Consider the following 26831-nt stretch of genomic DNA (forward strand, 5'->3'; position numbering starts at 1 on the left):
GAAGGAAGGAAGGAAGGAAGGAAGGAAGGAAGGAAGGAAGGAAGGAAAAAGGAAATGAAGAAAAGGGAGGGAAAAGGAAGGAGGGAAGGGAGGTGGAAGGGAGAGAAGGAAGGAGGGAAGGGAAGAAGGAAGGAAAGAAAGTGGGAAGGGAGGAGGAAGGGAGAGAAGGAATGAGGGGATGGAGGGAGGAATGAAGGAAGGAAGGAGGGAAGGGAAGAAGGAAGGGAAGGAAGGAAGGAGGGAATGGAAGGGAAGAGAAAAGGAAGGAGGGAAGGGAGGTGGAAGGGAGAGGAGGAAGGAGGGAAGGGAAGAAGGAAGGAAGGAAAGCAGGAAGGGAGGAGGAAGGGAGAGAAGGCAGGAAGGAGGGGAGGGAGAGAGGAAGAAAGGGAGGAAGGAAGTGGGTGAGCAGACGGAAGTAGGCCTGAAGTGCTAACACCAGAAGGCACCTCAGGGAAGCATGAGTCCCATTAACATCTCCATCGAAGGGCTGAGGGCATTTTTCACTTGGATGCTTGACAGGATGTGGTCTTTTGTACAGTGACATGTGACTGTTGCCATTTACTAGTCCTGCAGCAATGGACCTCCGTTTTATCATCCTCAAAATGGGAATAATGATGCCTCCTCTCCCAGAGCTCGCGTGTGTTGAAAGAGGTTGCACTTGCCAAGTGCCTGGCACCATGTCAGCCCCAGCAAATGGTAGGGATGCGGGGCCAGTGGGTCTCTTGCCTGCAGCCGGGCAGGAAGTGGACCCTAGACAGCCCTGCAAGGCTGGGCCTGGCCAGTAAAGAGCTCCAGGAGGACGGAGCGTAGGAATCAGGCGGGAACTCATTTTACGCTCCTGAGCAGCACAAGGGCCCGGGGAGTTAGCGCTTCCTGAGGATTTCTCTGGATCCCTTGGAGAGCAGTGAGGTACCCACCGGAGTGGCAGAGGTGACTCCAGTGACGGGTTGGCAGTGCCTCCCCAAGGAGCCCTGAGCAGAATATGCCCCCTGGCCAGAACGCCTGCACTCACTGCCCTCTGTGCAGCTCCTTTCTCCCTGAGGATTTCGACCATCCAGGTGTTCAAAGGCTTCTCCCAGGACAGGTCCAGGGTCCTCTTAAAGCCCCTGCTCACTGCACCCAGGAAGTGATTGAGTCCAACCCAAGAACAGCCTCCTCGCTGACCTGTCTCGGGCCCACACAGGAGGCCAGAGCTCTCAGGGCAGGGGAGGGATTTGTCCCTCTTCCCAGGGCTTCACCAGGAGCGCGTGAGGGCAGGACAGGGAGGCAGAGCCCCGGCAGTCACGGTCTCTTCCACATTGCAGACTGAGGCCCTTCACCTCCTACAAGCTGCGCCTGAAAGCTACCAATGACATTGGGGACAGCGACTTCAGTTCGGAGACAGAGGCGGTGACCACGCTGCAGGATGGTGAGCAACCCGGGGCCCAGACTGCGTTCCTGGCCACTGCCCCCGGAGCCCGAGACACTTAGGCCCCCCTTTCGTCTTGAGCCAGGAAGGGGGTCACCAGGGAGCGGTGGCAAGCAGTAGAATTCCATTAGTGACGGACAGCTTGGAGAGTTTCCGCACAGCCTGTGGTCATAAATCAAGGTTTCAAGGGCTTCCAAATGGAATGGAAGGCTCTTTGATTGGCTTCCAAAGCCCCTACTATCCATTAGCATCCCAGAAATTGAATAATTGATAGGGTCATTAAAAATAAATGTCAGTGGGTAGCTGGGTTTTAAGAGATTTTCCCAGTTTTTCTCATTCACCAGCCACTCTCTGACAACAGCGCAGGTAAGTGATGGGAAGTGAGGTCTCCTCAGAGTCCCAGGTGCTGTTTTTACCTGCTCCGTCCTATCTCGGCGGCGCTGGCCCTGAAGATGGATTGTGATTCTCTGTGGCCCCGGCCTGTGGCGAGCCCGGGAGGCAGCTCTATCAGCCGCGTCCAGCGGTGATCACAGGACGGGTGAGATGGAAAAGAATGGGTGGTGGAGAATAGCTCAGCTCCCAGGCCGGAAACCCAGCACTTAGTTCACCCAGCAGCGCTTCATCATCATTCCCGCAGCCCACCCCCAAAGCACTGTCTTTTCCATTTAACACTCCAGTAGAAGAATTTTCCAATAAACCAATTTCCAACTGGCTCACCCTGTGACCTCACATCTTCCGTTCTCCTCTCTTGATGACCTGGAAGTGTGGTTTCTCCCACACAGGCCTCCCTTGGCCTCAGGGACCAGCAGAGGAGTTGAGCACACCATTCCTGGCTTCTCAGCAACTCATAGAGGCTGTTTTGCTGCAAACCCTGCACTCCCAGCAGAGCAGAACCCGCAAGAGCCTCCAACAGGCGCCAGCTGTGCTCCCAGGAAAAGTGCACCTGCCCCTAGAAAAGCACTATCTGGCTTCTGTGGCTCCTGCCTCTCGCCCAACTGTTTTCTGAGCACAAATCGTGGGGGTTTATTGGAGCTGTGGGGAAAGCCAGTGAGGAGGAGAGGAGCCGCCCTAGGTGTATGGGGTGGACTAGGGCCTTAGTGAGCCCTGCTGGGCCCTGAGGAGCTGGGATCAGCCCCAGGAGCTCACTGTCCAAGGGTCCCACATCCTTGGATTCAACCAACTGTGGATTGAAATGTTCAGAAAAAAAGTTAAAAATACAAATTAAAGAAATACAGTGTAACAACTATGTATTTGTTTGGAGAGTATTATGACATTGTACAATTTCTAGATTACTCATAAGGGTGCCTACAATTATAACATTGTAACATTGTTATATAACAGTGTTACAAATTAGAACATGGTAGGAGGACTGCTGAGTAACCTAGAAATGGTTTACAGTATTCAGGAGGATGTGTGCAGGTTACATGCAAATACTGCACAGCTTTATTGTAGCAAACCTGGAGGCCCAGGCTACTTGTAACTGGACAAGCCTTCCCCATTAAAGTGGGGACCAATGTCACACTAAACCACAAGGGAAAGGCTTTGTGGCAACCAAATTACAAAACAAAAACTATATAAATGCATTCATTTTAACCTTACCTTTAACACAGTTGAGGTAATGTTTGCAACTAAGCACTAAATCTTAAAGGACAAAAACCCACACGAGCTGATGTCATTGTCATAATCTCTCTGACAGATTGTGTGAGAGCAAAGTGCAACAGCCTCCTTTGCCTTCCAGGGCGGCATCCAAAAGGACCATTTTTGAAAAAAAATATTCAAGGGCCTCTTCAGACTCCGGAGGCCTTTCTTCTCCTTTGATATTCAAATCGGGCTTTGATGCACCTATCTTGTCATCGTCTTTCCTGGGATGTGCAGTTTTCTTTTTGCAATGGATTTGCATTGTATTTGTGTTGTATTGTCTTACACTATCTAGAGATTGACAGGCACAGACTCTCTCCAGGGGTTGGGAAACCCTTGGCATGATAGGGAGAGTCCTCTATGTGTACGGTTTACTGATGAACAGTTTCTTTTTACAGTGATTTCTATTTCTCTGCACAACTTCACAACTCGAGGACATTGAGAACTCCCTGTAGTGGCACTGCTGTGTCACCAGGGCTGTCAGGAAGCTGGCTAGAGGGCCCACCATTAAGCTGGAACCACAGGAGATTAAGAGGGTTGGAGGGAGACCCATTCCTAAAGCAGAACAGGGACGGTGGAGGTGTGACTGATGCAGGCACTGCCAGGGCTGACGAGGGGATGCCTCTCAGGTCCAGAGGAAAATCACAGAGGAGGTGACCCTGGGACCCAATCTTGGGTTATGAGTGGAGAGGCATCTGCTAGCTGTACAAGTGGGCCTGTGGGAAGAACATCCTCATTCCATTCAGTGAATATGGACTGGATGCAGAATGCGTGTCGTGCTTCTGCTGGGCCCCCAGGATCTTACAGCTGGGGAGGCATAAGAGTTCAGTTCAATATGCCAAGACAGGACCACACAGATTTGGAGGGAGCAGAGGAGGCAGAGAAGAGGGGCACAGAAGGTCTCTTGGATGTGGCAGATGACAAGAAGTTTAGTTTGGCCAGAGTGCAAGGCATGACCATGGGCAAAGGTCAAACCAACCTTGTCCCTCCAGAGAGCAGAGCAGAACCGTGGCAGATCCCTCTTTACTTAACCCTGCTGTCCCAGCCAGCTGCAGCCTCACCAGAAATTGACCCCCTTTCCTGACAGCCCTTTAGCATTTCAAACCAAGTGACCTGGCATGATCATGTGTCCTATTCAGGAAAAGTAGCTCTCACCTAGGTATCTAAAAAAAAAAAGATATTTTCCCTGCCTCTCCCAGAAGATCTGAGCCCTGCAGGGAAGGTCTCGAGCCAGAGAGCTCCAGGACAGCCTCTCTGGAGGGGCGACTCTCAGAATGTCCACCACAGGGAGAGCCCAGTCTGGGTCTGTTTCTCAGGGCCATTGTTAGGGTTGGGTTCCTCCTATCCCAGGCACAGGCTTTGAAGGAGAAGCTCCGGGAAGCCCCAAGGAAGGGCAGGAGAAGGGGACCCCTGGAGAAAGAAGGAGGCAGGGCTCATCAGCCTCCCACACTCCCTGAGGGTGACCCTGGGAAGGGCGGCAGAACGTAACAACCACCCTGATCCCCGCTTTTCTCTCCTGTGTGTTTCAGTTCCAGGAGAGCCCCCGGGATCCGTCTCAGCGACGCCACACACCACGTCCTCTGTCCTGATACAGTGGCAGGTAAGAGCGCGGGGAATCACGTGCATTTTGTCAAATGTGTTCTCATTTCCCTGCACGTTCAGCCACAATGGCTGGACGTGGACTGCAGGCGGAGCCCTGAACTAAGCGTTTGAGAGTAGAACCAGGGAGACACCCCCTCAGACTCACAAACGCGAGGGGGAAATGGTGTCAGTTATCATCTCAGTGTAATTTCCAAAACATTGGAAGCAGGGCTGCGATGCACGCAGAGAGTGAACTCGACTCCCCTTTTTCGGGACGGACCGACAGGACGGGGAGGTCAGTCTGAGAGCGTTGGAGGAACTGGGTATGTCTCGGCATTTCACCGAGGACGTTGGAGCAAGGCTTCTATGTATACACAAGTTGTTTATTGCCCTACAGGGCAGTAAAACTGCAACCACTGGAGTTAGCTTTTCTAGAGAAGTCATCTGCAGCCAGTCAAAATATCTACCGGATTGTACGTATTTTCTCAAAGTCTGGGTCTTTATTTATTATTATTATTATTATTATTATTAATTATTATTGTTATTATTATTTTGGAACGGAGTCTTGCTCTGTCACCAGGCTGGAGTGCAGTGGCACAATCTAGGCTCACTGCAACCTCTGCCTCCCGTGTTCAAGCGATTCTTCTACCTCAGCCTCCCAAGTAGCTGGGATTATAGGTGCATGCCCCTACACCCAACTTTTGTATTTTTAGTGGAGACGGGGTTTCACCATGTTGACCAGGCTGGTCTTCAACTCCCGACTTCAGGTGATCCACCCACCTCAGTCTCCCAAAGTGCTGGGATTACAGACGTGAGCCACTGTGCCTGGCTAAGTCTGGGTCTTTAATCTCCAGTGCGCGGTGAGTCAAACAAAGGCATGTTCTTCCAGATAATTACACACTCCTTGGTGGGCCTGCTCAGCAATGCTCCGGTAAGGCATTGAAGGACACGCTGCCGTCTCTTTCCATTAGTTTCAATTGTGGGCAATGCTTACTAACAAGTACATTGATGACAAATGTAACAGAGGGACAAAATTGCCGAAGGAAGGGCTGCAGGCCCCAGGGAGATCCCAGCTGAAGAGTGGGGTGGGGAGCTGCGCCCTGTGGCCCGGGTCCGGGGCAGGCAGATGTTGAGTTTCCCCAGGGCTGGAACTTGGCTGGCAACAGACACAACAGACAGATGGGCAGGGAGCCAAGCACAAGGGCAGAGTCGAAGCTTCTGGCCCGCAGGGAAGTTCCTGAGGCCAGAGTGGGGGCTGCCTTGCCAGGGAGCTGGGAACATGGTGGGATGGGGCTGGCATGGGGCGGGTGCAGCGTAAGGCCAGGTCAGCCTAGGAGTGGCTGCTGGGAGCTGGGGTTGGGCTGGGGTCGGGAGGGCGGTCTGGTGGGCACGAGATTTTTCCTCGGAGCTGATGCTGTCCTCAAGGACAATGGCAGGGTGCCCGAGGCAGCAGGTGGGAATGATGGTTCAGGAAATCAGGAGAAAATCAAGAGGAGAACAATGGTCTGGACGTGGCCTTGGAGAGCGAGGGGGATTCCCAGCCACATGCCCTCTACTGGTACTAGGGAGACAGGAAGGGGTTCTGTGGAAGGGAGGGGCTGCGGGAAACGGAAGGGATGCTGGGAAACACAGCCGAGGCCACCAGCAGGTGTCCCAGACAGAGTGTCTTCCAGGGCCCTGCAGAGGGGCCATTCCAAGGAGCAGTGGCTTCACTCTGCAGCACGGAGGACGAGGACCAGGCTAGGACAGTAGGTGCCAGAGATGCCTGCTGGGCCGGGAGAGAGACGTGCTGAGTGAGCAGCGCCAGCCACAGCCTTCATGGGCATGGGCTTGAGGTGCGTGGTGCTAGAGATGCAAGAGAGGAACCCAGTGAGCAGAGCCTGGCTGGGCTGTGGGTGGGGCCAGCCGGGGGAGCTTGGGAGGGTCTCCGCTTCCCACGTCTTGCTATATGATCCCATGAAATATGACTATGTTTGAGGTATGAAAGTGACAGTTTATGTGATTCACCCGCATATCACTTGCTACTGCCACTTATCTGAGGGATGGAGAGTGGGCCTTTAACAAGCTGGGTCCTGTGAAAAGTGTGTCATCTCCTTCAAGTGTCCGTGGAGGTGTGCAGGGCTGCGTCCCGGCTGCCTTTGTCTTCCTAAGGGATCCACCTTCTCTGGGTGGGATAGGAACATTTCCAGGGGATGAAAGAATGTCCCAGCGTCTCCTGGTGGAACTGGAAGAGCGCTTCTGTGGCACTCAACCCTGCTGAGCTTACCAGAGCATAAGGGGGCCAGAGTGGGAACCAAGAAAACAGCTGGGCCCCACCCCTGCCCCTGGGAAGCCACAGCCCCTGATCTGTCTGGGAGCCACTGGCAAAGTGGCAAAGGACCCACCCGCAACTTACCATCGGGCGACTATGGCCCTGAGAGGCCCCTCTGGCTCCGGGTTCCTCCTTTGTAAGAACAGAAGGTCACAAAGCTGAGCTCAGGTCTCATGCAACATCTGCAGTCTTTGGGGCCCACCAGACCCCCAGACCCGAGCTTCAGCCCTGACTCCCGTGAGGGTCTCCAGTGGGAGGTCAGAGACATTCAAAAGGGAAACGCAAAGTCCCAAGTGCTCGTTTCCTAACCTGCACCAACACGGTCGACCACAAGAACATTGGCACTTTGTACCATGCTGAATCCTACCAGAAAATTCCCATTTTCTTTGTCGACGTGGCAGCAGCCTGCCAATACCTCACCTAGGTAAGGTTCTTTCCTATAAAGGCAGTGAGTGTCAGGGCTGGGATGCGTCACCTCCACCAAACAAGGGTTGTGAAGGCATCACCTGCTGTCAGCCCCAGTGGATGGTGCAGGGCTTGAGCCGCCCTTGGTGCCGCTGGACAGCTCAGGGACGTGCCTAGTGCCGCCTGGAGGAGCCGGGCTGGTGTGTGCCTCAGCCGTCCCCCTCCAGAGCCCAGCAGAACAAACTAATTGCAAGAACAGGAGGTGGTCAATACAACGTCCTGTAGAAATAAATGCTTGTCAACTGCCAGGCAATTGAAGTATAATTAAAATTATGAGTAATTTACTGCATCAGAACAAAAAGAACAAAGAAAAAGAAACTCGGTTTAAATATAGATTTGCATTCCAAATAAAATGTTTCACCTGTAAACGTGTGTTTTTTTTTTTTGTTTTGTTTTGTTTTGTTTTTGTTTTTGTTTTTTAGTAATCTCTTTAAAAATGCAAACACAGGGCCGGGCGCAGTGGCTCAAGCCTGTAATCCCAGCACTTTGGGAGGCTGAGGTGGGCGGATCACGAGGTCAGGAGATCGGAGACCATCCTGGCTAACACGGTGAAACCCCGTCTCTACTAAAAACTACAAAAGACTAGCCAGGCAAGGTGGCGGGCGCCTGTAGTCCCAGCTACTCGGGAGGCTGAGGTAGGAGAATGGCAGGAACTCAGGAGGCGGAGCTTGCAGTGAGCTGAGATCCGGCCGCTGCACTCCAGTTTGTGCAACAGAGCGAGACTCCGTCTCAAAAAAAAAAAAAAAAAAAAAAAAAAACTGAAAACAGAGGGCCAGACGTAATGGCTCATGCTTGTAATCTCAGCACTTTGGGAGGCTGAGGCGGGTCGATCATCTGAGGTCAGTTCGAGACCAGCCTGGCCAATATGGTGAAATTCTGTCTCTACTAAAAATACAAAAATTAGCTGGGCATGGTGGTGGGCACCTGTAATCCCAGCTACTTGGGAGGCTTAGGCAGGAGAATCGCTTAAACCCAGCAGGTGGAGGTTGCAGTGAGCCAAGATCACGCCATGGCACTCCAGCCTGGGCAACAAGAGCAAAACCCTGTCTCGAAAAAAAAAACAAACACACACAGGCTATAATTTCAAGGCTACAGACCGATTTAAATGCCTCCCCTAGTACACTGTCAGGCTTGATTCTTCTTAGTAGGACAGTCAATCCTTGCCTCGCATGGAGTCCAGTTCTGTTTAAAAACTAAGGATTAGAACTCCCTCTGTCTCCCAGGGTGGAGTGCAGTGATGCGATCTCAGCTCACTGCAACCTCTGCCTCCCGAGTTCAAGTGATTCTCCTGCCTCAGCCTTCTGAGTAGCTGGGATTACAGGCCTGCACCACCATGACCCAGCTAATTTTTGTATTTTCAGTAGAGACGGGATTTCACCATGTTGGTCAGGCTGGTCTCAAACCCCTGACCTCAGGTGATCCACCCACCTTGGCCTCCCAAAGTGCTGGGATTACAGGCATGAGCCACCACGCCCAGGCTTGTGTTTTCTTTTAAAGACAGGGTCTTTCCCTGTCACCCAGGTTGGAGTGCAAAGGAGCAATCATAGCTCACTGTAGCCTCCAACTCCTAGGCTCAAGAGATCCTCCCACCTCAGCCTCCCCAGTGGCTAGGACTACAGCTGTGCACCACCACGCCTGGCTACTTCTTTAAAAAATTTCATAGAGATGCAGCCTCACTATATTTCCCAGGCTGGTCTTAAACTCCTGGACTCAAGCGATCCTCCTTCCTTGGCCTCCCAAAGGGCTGGGATTACAGGTATGAGCCCCTGTGCCCAGCCTGTAAGTGGGTTTTGAGGCTGTTTTCTAGCAAAGAAAAAATTCCTAAGCAATGGATCACACCATGCGGGAGGCTGTCAGTGTAACAGGCACTTTCCCGGAGGAGGGTTACCTCTGCCTGGGCAAAGGCGGGGAGGCATCCCACCGCTTCAGAACACATCTTGGGGTTGTTTCTTTTTCTCTTCACTTGTGCCATCACCCACAGAGGACCAGCTCTTGCATGGGGTGCTGAGCTCTGGAGGGGACCGAGGCAGGCCGCAGAATGTGAAGAGCTTTCATTAAGCGTGGTGAGCTCTAAAAGGCATTACTAGGAAGACAGCAGAAGGAACAAAACTAACTCTGGCTGGAGGGGCATCTGAACGCACTTGGTGGGACGGACGGGCTCCTGTGGTGAAAGGCTGGAGAAGCTCGTGGCCCCTGGCACAGCCCGAGGAAAGGCTCACGGGTGACATCGCTGGTGTTGTGTCTCGTGGGGATTGCGTGCTGAGTCTCCTGTGCTCTCAGACCCATCAGGAACGAACTCCGGAGAGAATCCCTGTCCTACTTTCCAGGAAGCAGAAGGCACAGGATGGAAAGTGAAAGCTCGGATGCCCGGGGGACCACGGTGGCCGGATCAGACTGGGATTTGCGCACCTGCTCTGCCTGAACTTGCAGGAGACAGTGGCACGTGGTTGAGCGTCCTTCAGCCCAGCTCCCTGTCTCTAGAACTGGGAGAGTTAGGTCCTGCCCTGCTGCTCCCCACCTCAGCAGAGGGAGCTGGGTGGGAAATTCCACAGAGGCCAGCAATGACAAGCGGCCCATGGGTCCCCGTGCAGGCAGCTGGAGGGAGGAAGGCTTTCCATGCAGGTCCTGCCTCCTCCCACCGCCAGGCCTTCCCTCCACTCAACCCTGCGGCCTCCAAGATGCCCACCCTCCCAGGTCTTGCCCACAGCATCGACTTCCTCCTGCCTCCCCTACCTGGTGATAAAACCCAGGCACACTCCTACCAGGTCATTTGCATTTAAACAGGCGCTTTTGCTTTGGCACGCCTGTAATCCCAGCGCTTTGGGAGGCTGAGGCAGGCAGATCGCGAGGTCAAGAGATGGAGATCATCCTGGCCAACATGGTGAAACCCTGTCTCTACTAAAAATACAAAAATTAGCCGGGCGTGGTGGTGCGTGTCTGTAGTCCCGGCTACTTGGGAGGCTGAGGCAGGAGAATTGCGTGAACCTGGGAGGCTGCAGTGAGCAGCCCAGGAGGTTGCAGTGAGCCAAGATCATGCCACTGCACTCCAGCCTGGTGACAGAGTGAGACTCCGTCTCGGAAAAAACAAAAACAACAACAACAACAAAAACGGGCTTTTGAAAAATGAAGAACCTCTGGAAGGCTGCTGGCGAATTTCTGAGGTGTGGCAGGCAGGGGGAAGGTGTTTTGAGGCATGGCAGGCTGAGGGAAGGTGTTTTGAGGTGGGGCTCCCAGTTCCCTTCAAGCTCCTCTCCACACAGATGGCCAAGCCAGGGTGCAGTGACACACAGATGAGGTCATCTTGAACTCCAGCAAGTCCCACTCCACCCCAGGGCTCTGGCTAAGCATCCGTCATGGCTGAGGCCTGGCCCAGGTGCTGTGGGCATTGAAACATGAACAAGACCCGAACATGGCCTGCCCCTGGGCATATGCAGAGTCAGGGACATGCGAAGGGCTGGCTGGGGACACGGGTCTGTGGTGCAAAGTGAATCTTTTGTTTAAAGTCATGTCATACTCTGGAGACCATCTGGCCAGACTTCTGCCTGTTGTGGACACGGGGTTGAGCCTGGGAGTTTGAGCAGCCAGCCCAAACTTATACTGCAAGGTGGCTGCAAGGCCAGGACCCGAATCTAGAGCCTGACCTTGACCTCGTGGGTTCCATGGAGCTACCCTACTGATGCCTCCAAGCACCTCTGGAGTTGGAGAGCCTCTTTCATGGATTATAGACAGGTTAATCCCAAAGTCCAGGAATGGGAAATGTGGTTGAACCCAGTTCAGAACCCCCTGCAGGCAGGCCTGGGCATCTCCGTGAAGCCACCGGACCCTTTATAAGTGAGGCTCCCACTGGCAAGATGGCACCTGCTGACAGAGTGGCCTCCGCCAGCTGCGGCCTTCAAGGTAGCCACCCTCTGGGGGGTGGGGGTATGGCTGCCTGTGACCCCTCCCCAAGCCTGGAAGACTCCTGCCTGGAGGGGATGCATTTTGACTCTTCAGGGATTTCTGGTGCAAACAGCATCAGTTAGCCTGTAGGCCATATGTGGCCCCAGCCCGGGGGCTGATGGACATTTTGTCTGTTGGGCAAGGGAGATTGGCCTTTTCTCATAACTCTAAATCGTCTCATTCATCTTGGCTAGAAATATCTGCAAGTCTAAGATCGGTAACCTTCGGCCCCTTCACCTCCATCTTCCAGCCCCAGAGGCTGGGAAGCCACACTTGGTCCCCAGGGAGAACATTTTGATTGTCCCAACCTCCTAACTTCCTGCTTAGTTGATAGTTTTGGTGAACTGAATCCAGTCCTCCCCACCACACCCGAGCTTCCCTCCTCCCCCACAAGTAAATTGCGCTCTCTGTAATCCTGTCTCGTCTGTGTATCTGCAGAGCTGGCTGGAGGCCTCTGCAGTCTTGCTTCTGAGGTCCCAGTGCCTGGAGCTGCCACGGGTCTAATCTGGGGCGAGAGGGAGGCTTTGAAGGCGACCTCAGGGTGAAGTTGCTTGGCTGGTACTTACAGAGTCCCGCCTGTAAGCTTTTGATCTGTCTGCTCGCCTCTTCGTCCTGCTGATAGTCAGTGCAGAGTCCAGAAATGGAAGCTGAGGTCGCTCATCTTCACTGCCCAGACTCCAGCCACTCCCACCCCACCACCAGTGTGAACAGCAAGGACAGGACTCCCAGCAGGACCACCTGGGACCATCTGGGTGGACCAGGAGCCTTGGGCAAAAAAAGCAGGCTCTCTGGGTGCACAGCCATGTGCTGGGTGAAAGCCTTTAGCGGGGACGTGTTGCTGTGTGGTTGTCAGGGGCCCAGGAGAGGAAAGTCAGAAGCCCCCAGGGTCTTGGAAGTCTCGGGCTCCTTCAGCAAAGGGCTCCTGTACGTGCATTTTTGCAAGACTGATTGTTACCGGGAATAGCAGTAACCCAGGAACCCACCAAACCCATCCATGGCTCCAGTGGATTAGAAGAAGCTCCTTTCTGGCCAGTCTCCTTCTGGGGAGCCCACCCAAGTGGGGACTGACCTGGGACCTGGGGTAGTCCTGGTTCAGGTGCTGGGAACTGTCCCCGTAGCCTGGCTGCTGCTCCTAGACCCACCCAGACCTGCCCCTGCCCTTCACACCCCTCACTCTCGTCTAGCGGGGCTATACCAGGCACCGTGCCCACCTCACAGAGGGCCAGCCCTTCTCGCCTCATCAAAAGCCACCTCCTCCTCCAAGGGCAGCTCAAACGCCATTCCCTGCAGTTATCCTCCAGTTCTTCCCAGCAGAGCTCACCCTCTCTGAGGCTTCAGAGCCGCCTTCCTCACTCACTCCCTGGCACCTGGTGCACGATAGCTCAGGAGATCTCGTAGATGCAATGAGATGGCAAGGCTGGAATACATTCACCGAGGGGCGGAGCTCAGTGTTTGTCTGTGATCCCCCCGTAAGGTGCCCTGAGCTCTTAGTGAGTCAGTGTGAGGAGACAGGTGCAGCTTTTCAAGGAGCCAGAGCACCAGGCCTTCCTGGTGGCTCCGGGCACTGCCCTCCCTCCCTGTGGGAGGGCCCCTGGGCACAGTGCTCTCCTGCCTCCCTTAGAGCCACCTCTTTGCAGTGGCCCGAGTCACACAGGAGAGATGCGCTTTAGGGCTGATGCTCTTTATGGCTGACGTAGTCAGCAGAATGACCATGGAGAGCAAACAGCCATGGGGGACACTTGCTTGGGGCTCAGTGCAGAAACCACTCTGTCTCCTCTCTCCGAAAGCCAGATGGCCTGTGGACAATTGCCTCTCTTCAGTCTCACATACTGACTTTTCCAACTATTCCAGCCATTGTATTTCTTCTAAGAAGGAGGTTAAGTAAACCTTCTATTTCAATGTGGCTAACAGTTGCGTTTGAAGAAGGATGCCTTACAAAATAAGGGTTTTAATTTCAGTCTCAGTAACCAGGGCTAGAGTTTGAAAGAGCAAACTGCAGGATCACTTAAGCCCAGGAGTTCAAGACCAGCCTGGGCAACATGGTGAGACCTTATCTCTACAGAAAATTTAAAAATTAGCCGGGTGTGGTGGTGCAGGCCTGCAGTCCCAGCTACTCAGGAGGCTGAGGCAGGACGATCGCTTGAGCCCAGGAGGTCGAGGCTGCAGTGAGCTCTGATCGCACCCCTGCACTCCAGCCTAGGCAACAGAGTGAGACCTTGTCTCAAAAAAAGAAAGAACAGACGACCTGGAACCCCCTTGTGTGGTGATGTGAGTGGATGTGCAAGTGTGTGTGTGTGTGTTATGCACACACAGGATTTCCACCACGCCCCCACATCTCTGGTGGTGCTTTCGTCACGACACTGTCTGGAGCCAGTTTGCAATTGCATGCAATGCTGACCGGTGCCCACTCCTAGCACAAGGGACTAATTTTTAAAGAGTGGGAGTAAAACAACTGAAAACCTAAAATCTGCTCTGAACACGATTTTGTAGACTCCACAGGGAGGACATCGAACAGGAGACCCATCAGCACCCCCGGTTTTTAGGAGACCGTCTGACATGCCCAGCCCTAAGGGAAGGGGTGCAGAGCGGGACTGGGGGCCCGAGATGGGGGAGCTGGAGAAGGAGCAAATGAGCAGCGCAGGACACCTGTGAGTGACTATTGCTGGCATCCCAAACGCTGCTCCATTGTCAAAATCATAGAAAAGAAAAAGAGCATTTAATACAATCAGCAGACACTGTAGCCTCCCCCACCTGCTCCCCCATCCAGCCTCTGGACTGTGTCTCCTATTCTTACTTCTCCTTTGCTGCCAGCTCTCAGCTTCCCAGACTCATAGCTCCCTGGTCAGGTTTGGGTTTTATTTTGTTTTCCTGGCAAGTTGAGCAATGCTGGGAACCCCTTGAGCCAGTGAAGGGCTCCCTGCTGGAGAAAGTGGTCAGTGGCCACAGGGTGTGGATGGATGGGGTGGCCACGTGCCTCAGGGACCCTGCCGTGCCTTGCTGATCATCTGCCGTTGCCTCGGGTACACCGCACCCTGGAGAGACCCTCATCTGTGCTGGCTCACTTTCTGCTTTGTTTCTCTAGCTCTATTACTGGAGGCGCTTTGAAAGGCATTTCCATCTGTAGGTTGTCCCGACAGAAAGCAAGCAGTGCCAGGGAGGGAGCGGGTATCCAGAGAAAACCTGGGATGCCCAGTTACATCTGAATTCCAGAACCATCATTTTCAGATTCTGATTTAGCTGGGTGTCTTGTTTTTTTTTTTTATAGCTTTAAAAAAAAAAAAAAGCAAAAAACAAGAGAGCCTCATTTGACATTGAAGTCCCAGGCTCTGGTTCGGCAGTTCTGGCCTGGTGTCTGAGCACACCCCGGCCCTGTGAAGGCGGCCAGCCGGGGCCAGAGCAGAGAGGCTGGAGCAGAGCCAGCACCAAGGTCCCCTCAGCTGCTGGTGGTAGCCAATGAAGGATAAAGAGAGAAAAAGGAAAAGCCAGCAGAAAAAAAGTCCCTCCCAGATAATAGCCCAACTCCACCTTCCATTTGAGAATTTGGAGCCAGATGCCGGGCAGCGCCGTGTCCCCATCTCTGCTCCGTGGTGGGCAGCGGGAGTCCTCGGACCTGGGACTGCAGCCCACGGGATGGATACGTGACCCTTGTAACTTTCTGCAAAATTGAAGAGGGCTGTGGGGCACTGACAAGCACACCGTGGGGGGAACACTGGGAATTCAGACGCAGCCCCCCGAACAACAGCTCTCTCAGCCCCTGGGTTTGCACACTGGGGTCGGACACCCCTAGGCCAGGAGTGGAGCTGTGTCCAGGCTGGAGTGGTGTCTAAGGGTGTGGGTTCGCAGGGCCCCTCGGATGTGGATTGCAAAGACCCAGCACATCCACTCAGGTGTTCCCGTTATGCTTTTCTGCGCCTGACAGGGGGATTATATCCCTTCGTGCTATTCCTGAATTGGGAGTATCGTAGGGGAGTCAGAAAGTCCACGGAGAGGGACAGCTGCTGCAGCCCTGTGCGGCAGTGACCTGGGGGCTGCTTGAGCTAACGTGGTAGCAGACCTCATTTTAGAAAACCTCCTGAGTCCGCTGGGTACACACGGTGCCCCTCTGGTGCGTGCGTGTCGCATGTTGCATGTGTGAGTGAGTGTTGTTCCTCGTTACTACCGCAGTGCAAGCCCCGCTCGATATCCAGGTCATTCTATCAGAGAGCCTGGGGTGCAAAGAACACCGCTTCCTCCACGTGTGGGTTTTGCCTCGTGAGTAGCAAGAGTCCAAAGAGAAAGCGATTTCTCTAAACCAACCCCTTTTGGTGCCTGGGTTCAGCGACTGAGGATGGGAGAGAGTTTGGATTGCAAGGATGTGTTATTTACGGAGGGGCAGAAAAACAAGTTACTATGCGTTAGGTGATTGGAAAGAGCACAGCGTTATTCTCAAAGCTCTGGGGACCAGAAGTCCAAACTCAGGGTGTTGGCAGGGTCCTGCTCCCTCTGAAGGCTCCAGGGAGGATCCTTCCTGCCTCTTCCAGCTTCCGGTGACCGACGCCAACTCTTGGCGTTTTTCACTTACAGACGCATTACTCCAGTCTCTGTCCCCATCTTCACTGGTTGTTCCACCTGTGTGTCCTGTGTCCAAACTTCCCTCTTCTCATAATTTCCCTCCACTCATCAAATTAGGACCCTCCCCCTAATCCAGTACGACCTTGTCATCACCAATTGCACGTGCAAAGACCCTATTTCCAAATAAGGTCAGGTTCAGTGCAAAGACCCTATTTCCAGATAAGGTCAGGTTCAGGGCAAAGACCCTATTTCCAGATAAGGTCAGGCGACAGGGCTTAGATTTGAGCGTGTCTTTTAGGGGGACACAGTTCAACCCACAGCAAAGGGACTCTCGTGCGGCAAGGCCGTGGCTCTGCCCGGGGAGCAGGATGGTGCTGTGGTGTGAGGGCCACCTCAGTTCTGTGAGGCGCGGCACCAGAAGTTCTGTGCACACCCGTCCTTGGACGAGGCTCCATGGCCTCATCTTCAGCCATCTCCTGGTCACAGCTTAGAAGGTTCCTGTTCTTCATCCCGCATCTGAGTATCCCAAGAAGAGAGACCAGATACTCAGAGGCTCAACACCCAGATGAGCGCGAAGGTCGCTGAGGCTTTCCGAGGCATCCGCCTGGAATGGGAGGACCCTTGCCAGTCTCAGATTTGTCTCCTACATGGAAACGTCCTCCCCAAATTTACTTATAAACTAAAACCGACTGAAGGAAGAGGCAAGCCTTGCGCTGGGTCTCGAGCGGCAAGCAGCCACATCCTAAAGTGGACGGTAGATCTTGGGGTCTCATAATCCTGTGTTTAGATTCCAGCAGGACCTGAACCTCCACTTCTTATCTGCCTATGCTCCCTATTCCATGGGAGTCTAATGTGCATCTAATGAGTGCCTGGCCATGGCTTGGTAAGAACTGCAGGGTGAGAGCTGGATGGCAAGGGTGTATTGGTTGCCTGGGGCAGCTGAAACAGATCACCACACCGCAAGGCAATAGGCCAGGCCAGCCATCGTAGGAGGGGCCATGGAGATTCCAGCCTGAGGCCTGAGTCAGGCACAGTGGAGGTGGCCTGGCATGGGGAAGCATCAGTGAGGGGCACGGTAAGGCAGTCACGGCCTGGGTGGCCAGGGGGGTGAGAGGGAGGGTGGGGTCAGCTGGTAGGTGCTTCAGAACAGGCCGCCTCTCGAGATTCCGCCCTGCTCTGGGCTCACCGCACAGCACACAGCCTCCTGCGTCTGTCCCCAGCCTCCTGCGCCGACCTGGGGGCTCATTTGAGGATTTGAGCTGAACAGGGGACAGAGTGCTCGTGTCCCCACACACATGCATGTGAAAACTGGCGTTCTGAAAGTGGCTCCGCAGCTCGGTGCTGTGCCCTGGGAGCTGCATGGGTTCCTCTTGACGAATCTGACATCTGTCGCTGGAACCCGCGACTTCCTTCTGTGCAGCTGGCGAGTTAAACGGGTGGAGGTGAGCCCCGCTGCAGGCCAGCTGGGTTGACTCCCGTGGTGTGACTGAGTTGGTGTGATGTCTTTGCAGCCTCCGAGAGACGAAAGCCTAAACGGCCTTCTTCAGGGATACAGGATCTACTACCGGGAGCTGGAGTATGAAGCTGGGTCAGGCACCGAGGCCAAGACGCTCAAAAGCCCTATAGCTTTACGTGCTGAGCTCACAGGTAAGACTGTCCCCTCTGTCCTGGTGCGGGTAGCGAGGGTCCCAGGGGACCCTCAGCATCTGCTTAGTGCACATCCTGGTGGGAAATGCCGCGGAGGAGGCTGAGAGAAGAGGCAGTGCTGCCCTCGGGAACAGGGAGCAGGCGGGTTTGCCCACCAGGGGCACGCGGAGTGCAGGTGTGCGGCGGGCTGGTGCAGCTGCGGGAGGCAGAGGGGCCTTGTCTGCCACAGACTGTGTTAAGGGGAGAGCAGTTGCCAGGCCTTCAGGGACTGCATGCTCCCGGCGTCAGTGGGGAAGGGCTTTGGGGCCTGAGATGGAGGCAGGGGGCCAGTGGGAACCTGTTGCAACACCCAAGTCCAGGGATAGGCCCCACCTGTCTGTTCCAGGCACAGCCTCAGCATGGAGCCCGTGGTGCTCACCCCCGGGCTGATCTTGGCTCGGCCTGCACTGCGCCGTGGTCACTGCTCAGACGAGGGCCCAGCTGTCTTCAAAGCAGCTTCTAGAACCCTGGGGAGGGATGGCTGCCCACTCCCACCCCTCCTCTGTTGGACAGAGGTTAGAGGGAGTTCATTTCCTGGCACCCAGCAAACGGTGTCACAAAAATACTCTTGGCCCCTTGACATCCTCGTGCCGGGGACAGAGTGACGAAGCAGCTCCAGAACACACCGTGTGGACAGCGCCCTCCCGCTTTCTGCCGTCCCCATGGCATCAGGGCTGCCTGCTTCACTCGCCAAAGCCAGCTGCGGGGCCTTCCAAGCACCCGGTTCCCTCCATAAGGCCACGTGTGCAGACGGCGGCAGCTCCTGTGCTCACACAGCTTGACCCCAACACAGCGCCAGGCATGGTGTTCACGAGTGTTGGAAATGGGAAATTGCAGCACTGTGGTCTGCACTGTTGACACACCCCGAAGGTGGCCCTTGCTGACCACCAGACAGTTACCATCTCCCTGGGCTTTGTCGCAAAATCAAAACACAGCACAGGAGAAGGCCCCGGGATGCGCTAGACTTAACGCACCTGGTCGCGCAGCTCTCCCTGTGGTGGTTTGCTCGGCTGCTCCAGCCGGGGCTGCCTGCGTGAGCATGAGTCAGCTGCAGCTGCCCTGGGGTGACTGGGAGAAAAGGTGTCCTGCCACTTGGCACTAAGTTGTGCCAAAAACTAATGTGTTTCACTGAATCAGAGCGGTGAGGGCACCCTGCCTGTCTGGGACTGGGGTGCCTTGTGTTTATGAGGAGGTACGGCAGCCCCCCACCGGGAGCTGTTGGAAAGCTTAGGTGGCAGCGGAGTCTTTATTGCCCTGGGAGGTGCAGCGTGGGCAGTGGCTGGCATCCCAGTAAGGCGCCTGTCTCCCTTGTTCCTGCCGCACATCTCCTGCAATGGCCGTGTCCCTGCGTGCTAACCACCTTTCTGCTTTGCTTACCCCAATAGCCCAAAGCAGCTTCAAGACGGTGAACAGCAGCTCCACATCGACCATGTGTGAACTAACACGTAAGTGCGCTCTCAGCGGGAAGCCCACGCCGCGAGGCGCACACACTGTGCCCAGAGCCAGCTGGCCTCTCAGTGCAAGGGAAAACCAGCCTGGATTAATGCTTCCAGTTTCTGGAATCGCCTCTCAAATGCTGCGTCTCCACATACCAAACCACCAGGGAGATAGGAAAGGAAGCTTCTAGAAACAGAGGCTGGGGAAATTTACTAATATCTGGTCTTCAAGTTTGGGACAGAGAGGAAAGCCAGATAGAACAAGATCTCTCCAGTTTCTGTATTCCTTTTTTTTTATTCTATTTTTTTTTACATTCTGTTTTCAGTGCCAGTCTTACTCCATCTGTTCATAATTTCAAAACTCTTTCTTTTTTCTTTTCTCTTTCTCTCTTTTTAAATTTTATTTATTTATTTTTTTTAAAGAGACAGTGTCTCACTCTGTTGCCCAGGCTGGAGTGCAGTGGCGCAATCACAGCTCACTGCAGCTTTGAACTCCTGGCTCAAGTGATCCTCCTGCCTCAGCCCCCCAAGTAGCTGGGACTACAGGCTTTTGCCACCATGCTTGGCTAATTGTTTGTTGTTGTTGTTGTTGTTTAAGAGACAGGGTCTTGCTATGTTGTACAGGCTGGTCTTGAATGCCTAGACTCAAGCGATCCTCTTGTCTCAGCCTCCCAAGATGCTAGGGCTACAGGCGTGAGCCACTGCACCCAGCCTCTTTCTTTTTTTATTGTGGTAAAATACATATAACAGAAAATGGACTTTCTTAACCATTTTTAAGGGTACAGTTCAGTGGCATTAAGCACATTCAGGCCGTTATGCAGCCATCACCATCATTCTCCAGAACTTTCTCATCTTCCCAAACTGAGACTGTCCCCGTTATATACTAACTCCTTATACCCCATCCCCACCAGCACCCCCATTCAACTTTATGTCTGGATGGATTCGACGACTCTGGGGACCTCGTAGAAGGGGAATCGTGTAGTATTTGTCTTTTCGTGGCTGGCTTATTTCATGAGCTTAATGTCTTCAGGGTCCATGCATGTCAGGGCAGACGTCAGAATCTCAGTCAAGACTGAATAATATCCTGTCGAATGAAAGACCACGTTTTGTTTATCCGCTCAGCCTCCCTTCGCCCTTTAAACAAAACGTGTTGTTTCTCCTTTGATTCCTAGCTAGGGAGGAGTTTCAAAATCCAACTCGGGGGCTAGACACAGAGCCATAACGTGATCGACTTCAACGGGGAACTTGGCTGGTTTGGGAAGTGGACCAGGCAGGAGGGAGGGGCTGGCCCTCCCCGAGCCTCTGCTGTGTTCCTGCGTTCTGCAGGGGCGGGGGTGATTTGCAGGGCAGCGCAGCTCCAGCGTGATCCAAGCGCACCACCATCCATACCAGCACAGAGGTGCCAGGCACACACGCGGGGCCTCGGAAAAGCCAAGCCACCCACAGAGCAGTGTTAACCAGTGGGAGAACATTCCAGAATGTTTTGGCTTAAAGGTCAACTACTCTCACCCTGTCACTTAGTGCAGAGCTGGCGCTTGGCCCCCTGCCCCGGGGAGTTCTCTGTGTGCGGCAGCCCACGCCCGTTGTTTCCCAGGACACGGCCACTAAGGTCTCAGAGGCCTTTGGTTACCAGTGTCTTTCTGCATTCTATTTTCAATGCCACGGTCTTACTCCATCTGTGCATAATTTCTTTTTTTTTTTTTTTTTTTTTTTTTTTTATTTTGGTTGAGACGGAGTCTTGCTCTGTCGCCCAGGCTGGAGTGCAGTGGCCAGATCTCAGCTCACTGCAAGCTCCGCCTCCCAGGTTTACGCCATTCTCCTGCCTTAGCCTCCGGAGTAGCTGGGACTACAGGCGCCCACCACCTCGCCCGGCTAGTTTTTTGTATTTTTTAGTAGAGACGGGGTTTCACTGTGTTAGTCAGGATGGTCTCGATCTCCTGACCTCGTGATCCACCCGTCTCGGCCTCCCAAAGTGCTGGGATTACAGACTTGAGCCACCGCGCCCGGCCCTGTGCATAATTTCAAGGAGAGATTCTGAACCAAAAGGCAGGCCCAGGTTATGTTCTGTATTCTACATCAGGGGTCTCCAACCACTTTGACACCAGGGGTGGGTATTGTGGCAGACAATTTTTCCATAGACCAGGTGGTGGGGGATGGTTTTGGGAGGATGCAAGTGCATCCCACTTGTTGTGCACTTTAGTTCTATTATTAGTACATTGTAATATAGAATGAAATAATTCTGCAACTCACCATCGTGTGGAATCAGTGGGAGCCCTGAGCTTATTTTCCTGCAACTAGACAGTCCCATCTTGCGGGGAGTGGAGACAGAGACAGATCATCAGGCATTAGATTCTCGTAAGAGTGCAAACCCTATTGGGAACCGCATGTGCGAGGGAGCCAGGTTGTGCAAGACATAAGGAGCATGCAACCTAGATCCCTCGCACGCACAGCTCCCAATAGGGTTTGCGCTTCTATGAGAATCTAAGCTGCCCTGACAGAAGGCAGAGCTCAGGTGCAATGCAAGAGATGGGGAGCAGTTCTCAATACCCATGAAGCTTTGCTCGCTCACCCGCCACTCACCTCCTGCTTTGCAACCTGGTTCTTAACAGGTCATGGTTAGTGGCCCAGGGGTTGGGGACCCCTGTTCTAAATCCTTTACTTTAAAGGAGGGAGCTCCATGCCCATGCTCCCTTTTACCTGAACACAGGACAGGGTGGATGCGTCTTTTGCTTAATGGTGGTGGGTGCTTAATTAATACGAAGGAGAAAAGAAGGGTGCCCTGGTCACAGAAGATGCAGGCATTTCACAGATTTCTAACAATCCCAGCTCCTCTCCTTGGAGGGTGCTGCTTGCTCCATTGTGGTTCGTAGGGGGAACTTGGGAGGAACAGAAGGTGGTCCTAGTGGAAGCTGATCCGTGTTTGCTTCAACCCTGCAGATTTAAAGAAGTACCGGCGCTATGAAGTAATCATGACCGCCTACAACATCATCGGTGAGAGCCCAGCCAGCGCACCTGTGGAGGTCTTTGTCGGCGAGGCTGGTAAGCTCCGTGCACCTCCAACCCCACTGCCAGAGAGGGCCACAGTGGTGGGGACAGCCAGACGTGCTGTGCCCAAGCCCCTCAGGTGTCCAGCAGCATTCTTCCTCCTTGAACACATTGCTGCCAGGGCCGAGGTCTCCAGGCCACTGGCAGGAAAAGATGGGCTCAGCTGAGAGGTGGAATTTCCTGACAGCTTCAGTGAATGGTCAAGTCTTGCTTTTGCGACCTCAAGGGTTTGTTGGATACCTGGGGCCGTCATATTTACTGTTGCTTTGCTCTACGAGAGTGGCGTTAACTCAGTGGGGATCTAGGTGTGTGGGAAATGGAACCTCGTTATCTGGAGGGGTAAATGTTTGTATCTGCATCGGTCCTTCCGTGGGCTTCGGCAGTGGCCCGATGACCGTAACCAGCCTGGTAACCTGGTGACAGCCCATTCTCTAGGTCTGGGAAAGCCACATGGGCCATTGTCTCCACCCCTTTTAGATAAGATGTGACTCTTGGGTCCGATTCAAGGGATCCTGCCTTCTGTGGAGCTCACAGTGGGAAGCAATGTCTGTTTTTAGATCAGATCCGGTCTCTATCCCTCTCCGGGCCCAGCGTGCCTCAGGTAATGAGAGCAACGCCCTCCCTTCGGCCGAGGAGACCACAGAAGCTCACCCTCCTCGCTGGCTGGTGACTTGACAGAGTTCCCTGATGTCACTTAGAGCCTGGTGTTCCTGCTCCGTTCCGCTGGTGCAGATTTAGAAGGGTGTTGCTTCAGGTCAGAAATAATTAGAGTGACCCTGAGGACAGAGGCTCAGCCCAGCAGAAGCTGCGGACTGCGGGGCCAGAGGAGGGAAACACATCAGATGACCTCTTGCAATTGGGAAGGGTTATGATTCTGAACCAATCGATAGCACCAAGGGTCAAGCCCAGCGGATTTTTTCCGGAATGGCCAAGCAGTATTTGCATACAAATGAGGATGCGTGGAGAGAGGCATCAAGAGCGTAGGGTATTTCTGCCTCTCTTTGCACGAAAATGTGTTCAAAGGGGTCACTCAGAGCCACCGAGGTACAGCTCGGCGTTCCCTCAGGGATGGGCCTGGCTGTAGAACAGCCCACTGAGGGCCGTGGTGGGGCCGCCAAGGGTGCTGTCAGGGAGGGGTGTCAGGGCGCCATCAGTAACGGGTGGGTGTCACTGCGGACAGTGACCACGGCAGATTCTGTGCTCTCCAGTTGTATTCAGGTGATTGGGCCCCATTTGGCCCCCATGGCTGGGGATGGGTCAGCCTGTGGCATGGGGGGAGCACAGGACAGGAAGCTCGGAAACCGCAGTGTCTGAACTGCAAGCAGCAGGTGTGGGTGTCAGAGCTCTGCCTTAGGGTTCACCTGTGCCCGGGGGTAGGACGCCAGGATCCAGGGGGCTCAGGGCACCTAGGTAGGCCCTGAGTGTCAGGGACCGAGGCAGACGTCCAGAGAAAAGAGCTTCAGCAAGCGAGGGGTGCCAGGAAGGGGCTCTGCCTTAGGGTTCACCTGTGCCCGGGGGTAGGACGCCAGGATCCAGGGGGCTCAGGGCACCTAGGTAAGCCCTGAGTGTCAGGGACCGAGGCAGACGTCCAGAGAAAAGAGCTTCAGCAAGCGAGGGGTGCCAGGAAGGGGTTCAGGAAGCCAGGGGTGGCACGGGAAACTGGGGAGTCACGCCATGGCCAGCCAAGCGGCAATGGGACTGGATGCCCAGCGCCTGGCTCCAGTTCTAGGGCCTGTGCTGTTTGTGTCTTAGTTCCTTCTCACACTGCTGTAAAAGGACAGGGTGATTTATAAGAAAAGACGTTTACTTGGCTCACAATTCTGCAGGCTGCACAGGAAGCATGGTGGTCTCTGCTTCCTGGGTGCCTCAGGAAGCCTCCAATCATGGTAGAAGGCGAAGGGGGAGCAGGCATCTCACATGGCGCAAACAGGAGCAAGCAAGAGCGAGGGGAAGGTGCCACATGTTTAATGACCAGATCTCATGAGAACTAAGCCATTCAGGAGAAACCCACCTCCATGTCCCCATCCCCTCCCGCCAGGCCCCACCTTCACATTGGGGATTATAGCTTGACATGAGATTTGGGCAGGGACACATCCAGACCATATGGGTCTGTCATTGTGGTAAGATGCGTGTAACATGTAAACCATTCTCCGTGTGCAATTCAGCGGCCTTCAGAATGTTGAGCAGCCATCACCAACATCCACCGCTGGAACTTTCTCTTCTTCCCAAACAGAAATCCCATACCTGTTAAGCAGGCCCCGTTTTCCCTCTGTTCCCATCCTGGGCAGCCTCTCACTTACTCTCCATCACTGCAAATTCACCTGTTCTCAATACTTTGTACAAATGGACCGCCTACAACATCATTGGTGAGAGCCCAGCCAGCGCACCTGTGGAGGTCTTTGTCGGCGAGGCTGGTAAGCTCCGTGCACCTCCAACCCCACTGCCAGAGAGGGCCACAGTGGTGGGGACAAGCAATGCTTGTCTTTCTGTGTCTGGATCCTTGCCCTCAGCATGAGGTTTTTGAGGTTCACCCGAGTTGTAGCAGATGTTGGAATTTCCTTCCTTTTCATGGCTCAGTAATATTCCATTGCATGCATTTACCACATTTGGTGTGTCTGCTCCTCCAGGGATGGTCACTCAGGGGCCTTCCCCCTTTTAAACTTGTGGGTGTGCTGCTGTGAGTGGGGGAACGAAGGGCTTTTCAGTAGTGTGGAGCTGAGACAGGCCAGGTGTGGGGAGGCAGCTGCAGAGGCTGCAGGTGGGCCCGGCCTCTGAGGTTAGCATCACGGTGCGATGTGGCTTCTCCCTTCCCCACTGGGCCCCCGTCTCCCTTCCCTCCCCTCCCCACATGTATGTCCCTGCTCCAGCCCTCCCTTCCAGAGGCCTGTCCTTCTGCGCCCCCTCCTCTTCAACATACGCATGCCCTCCACATGACTCACCTCTGCCCAGAGGCCTGGGCTCTGCCACCTGCACCCTTTGCAGTTCCACAGAAGGGAAGGGAAAGCCTAGTTGCTGTGCCCACGCCACCAAGACCTTTTCCACGCACACACACAAGCTCCACGTGGCCACGCCGTACTGCTCACAGAGCTCGAAGGTGGGTGCTGAGAGTCAGCAGAGCCAGTTCCCACAGCGTCATACCCGCCCGGAGTGCCCTGTGCAGCCCCTCCAGTTTAACTTGGCTGAGGCCTGAAGCACCCTTTTTGCATTTTTTTTTTTTCTTTTTTTGAGGTGGTGTCTTGCTCTGTCACCCAGGCTGGAGTGCAGTGGCATGATCTCAGCTCACTGCAACCTCCACCTCCACTTGAGAGAATTGCTCTCAAACGATTCTCCTGCCTCAGCCTCCTGAGTACCTGGGATTACAGGCACCCACCACCACGCCCGGCTAATTTTTTTATGTTTTTAGTAGAGGCAGGGTTTCACCATGTTAGCCAGGATGGTCTCGATCTCCTGACCTCACAATCTGCTCACCTCAGCCTCCCAAAGTGCCGTTTAGGCTTTTATCCCCTGAGGAGCAGCTGCTGCCCCCAGGAAGCCCTTTCTGTCCCCCTCCCTCTAGGCGGGGCTGAGATTTCTCCTCTGTGCTGTATCCTGGGTGCTTCGTGCACAGCTCTGCCTTCCCCCCAGCAGCGGGACTGTCTTCTCTCTAATGCTGCTCCTCCCCCTTAGACCACGGCTGCCTCATCCCGAACAGCTCCTCACCCCAGGGTTATTGCCACAGGGGCTCAGAATAGCTTTGTCGGGAGGCTGAGGCAGGAGAATGGCGTGAACCCGGGAGGCGGAGCTTGCAGTGAGCTGAGATCCGGCCACTGCACTCCAGCCCGGGCGACAGAGCAAGACTCTGTCTCAAAAAAAAAAAAAAGAAAGAGAGAAAAAGAAGGTGGATGTGAAAAATGAAAGTGTTTTCTCTATTCATGTATTCATTCAAAAGTTGCCATGTCCACTATAGCACTCTTAGGCCCTAGGAATATAGAAATGAATAAATTATGGTTCCTACCTGGATGATCTCATAGTTTAATGGATGAAACAGAAGCACAATTATTGTACATACACTATGTCAACTGTTACCATGAGTACGCTCATGAAATGCCACTGGGACGTGTGTAAGAGGAGGGAGACAAGGCTGGGCGCGGTGGCTCAAGCCTGTAATCCCAGCACTTTGGGAGGCCGAGACGGGCAGATCACGAGGTCAGGAGATCGAGACCATCCTGGCTAACATGGTGAAACCCCGTCTCTACTAAAAAATACAAAAAATTAGCCGGGCGAGGTAGTCCCAGCTACTCGGGAGGCTGAGGCAGGAGAATGGCGTAAACCTGGGAGGTGGAGCTTGCAGTGAGCTGAGATCCGGCCACTGCACTCCAGCCTGGGCGACAGAGCAAGATTCCGTCTCAAAAAAAAAAAAAGAATATCTTTGTCATTCAGGCAAATTGAGGTTCCCAAACTTCCACAGGGCAGGAGAGCAGCCGGGGAAACCCTGCACCCAGGAACGTGTCCTGGAGACAGGGCCTCCCAGATGCGCTGAGACGAAGGCAGGTGGAATCAGTGTCTCGTTGCAGGGCTGCAGGGAAGGCTAATCAGAAGCTCCTCATCCTGAGGAAGGGGAGGGAGAAGGAACGGGTGGCTCTGTCCCCATAACAGCAGCTAACACTGTCACCATCTGCCACACAGGCACTCATGTCCTGGGCTGGTCTTGCCTTGGGGCTCCTTCCTGAGGCTCCTGGCAGTAGGGAGGGAGAGGCAGAGCTGGTGAGGGTGCACAGGCTGGCAGAAGCTG

At 54.1% G+C, this 26831-nt stretch overlaps 1 protein-coding gene across 1 annotated transcript in view; it reads left to right on the forward strand.

Moving 5' to 3' along the window:
- Positions 1–26831, forward strand: part of SDK1 (sidekick cell adhesion molecule 1) — a 985027-nt gene that overhangs the window by 870659 nt on the left and 87537 nt on the right. The window contains exons 34-38 of the mRNA XM_026449463.2: positions 1305–1408; positions 4576–4646; positions 17405–17540; positions 18965–19024; positions 21953–22054. Coding sequence (XP_026305248.2) covers positions 1305–1408; positions 4576–4646; positions 17405–17540; positions 18965–19024; positions 21953–22054 — 473 coding nt within the window. The remainder of the gene's footprint in view (positions 1–1304; positions 1409–4575; positions 4647–17404; positions 17541–18964; positions 19025–21952; positions 22055–26831) is intronic.

The sequence above is a fragment of the Piliocolobus tephrosceles genome, chromosome 8 (genome assembly GCF_002776525.5).
Source record: "Piliocolobus tephrosceles isolate RC106 chromosome 8, ASM277652v3, whole genome shotgun sequence".
NCBI lineage: Eukaryota > Metazoa > Chordata > Mammalia > Primates > Cercopithecidae > Piliocolobus > Piliocolobus tephrosceles.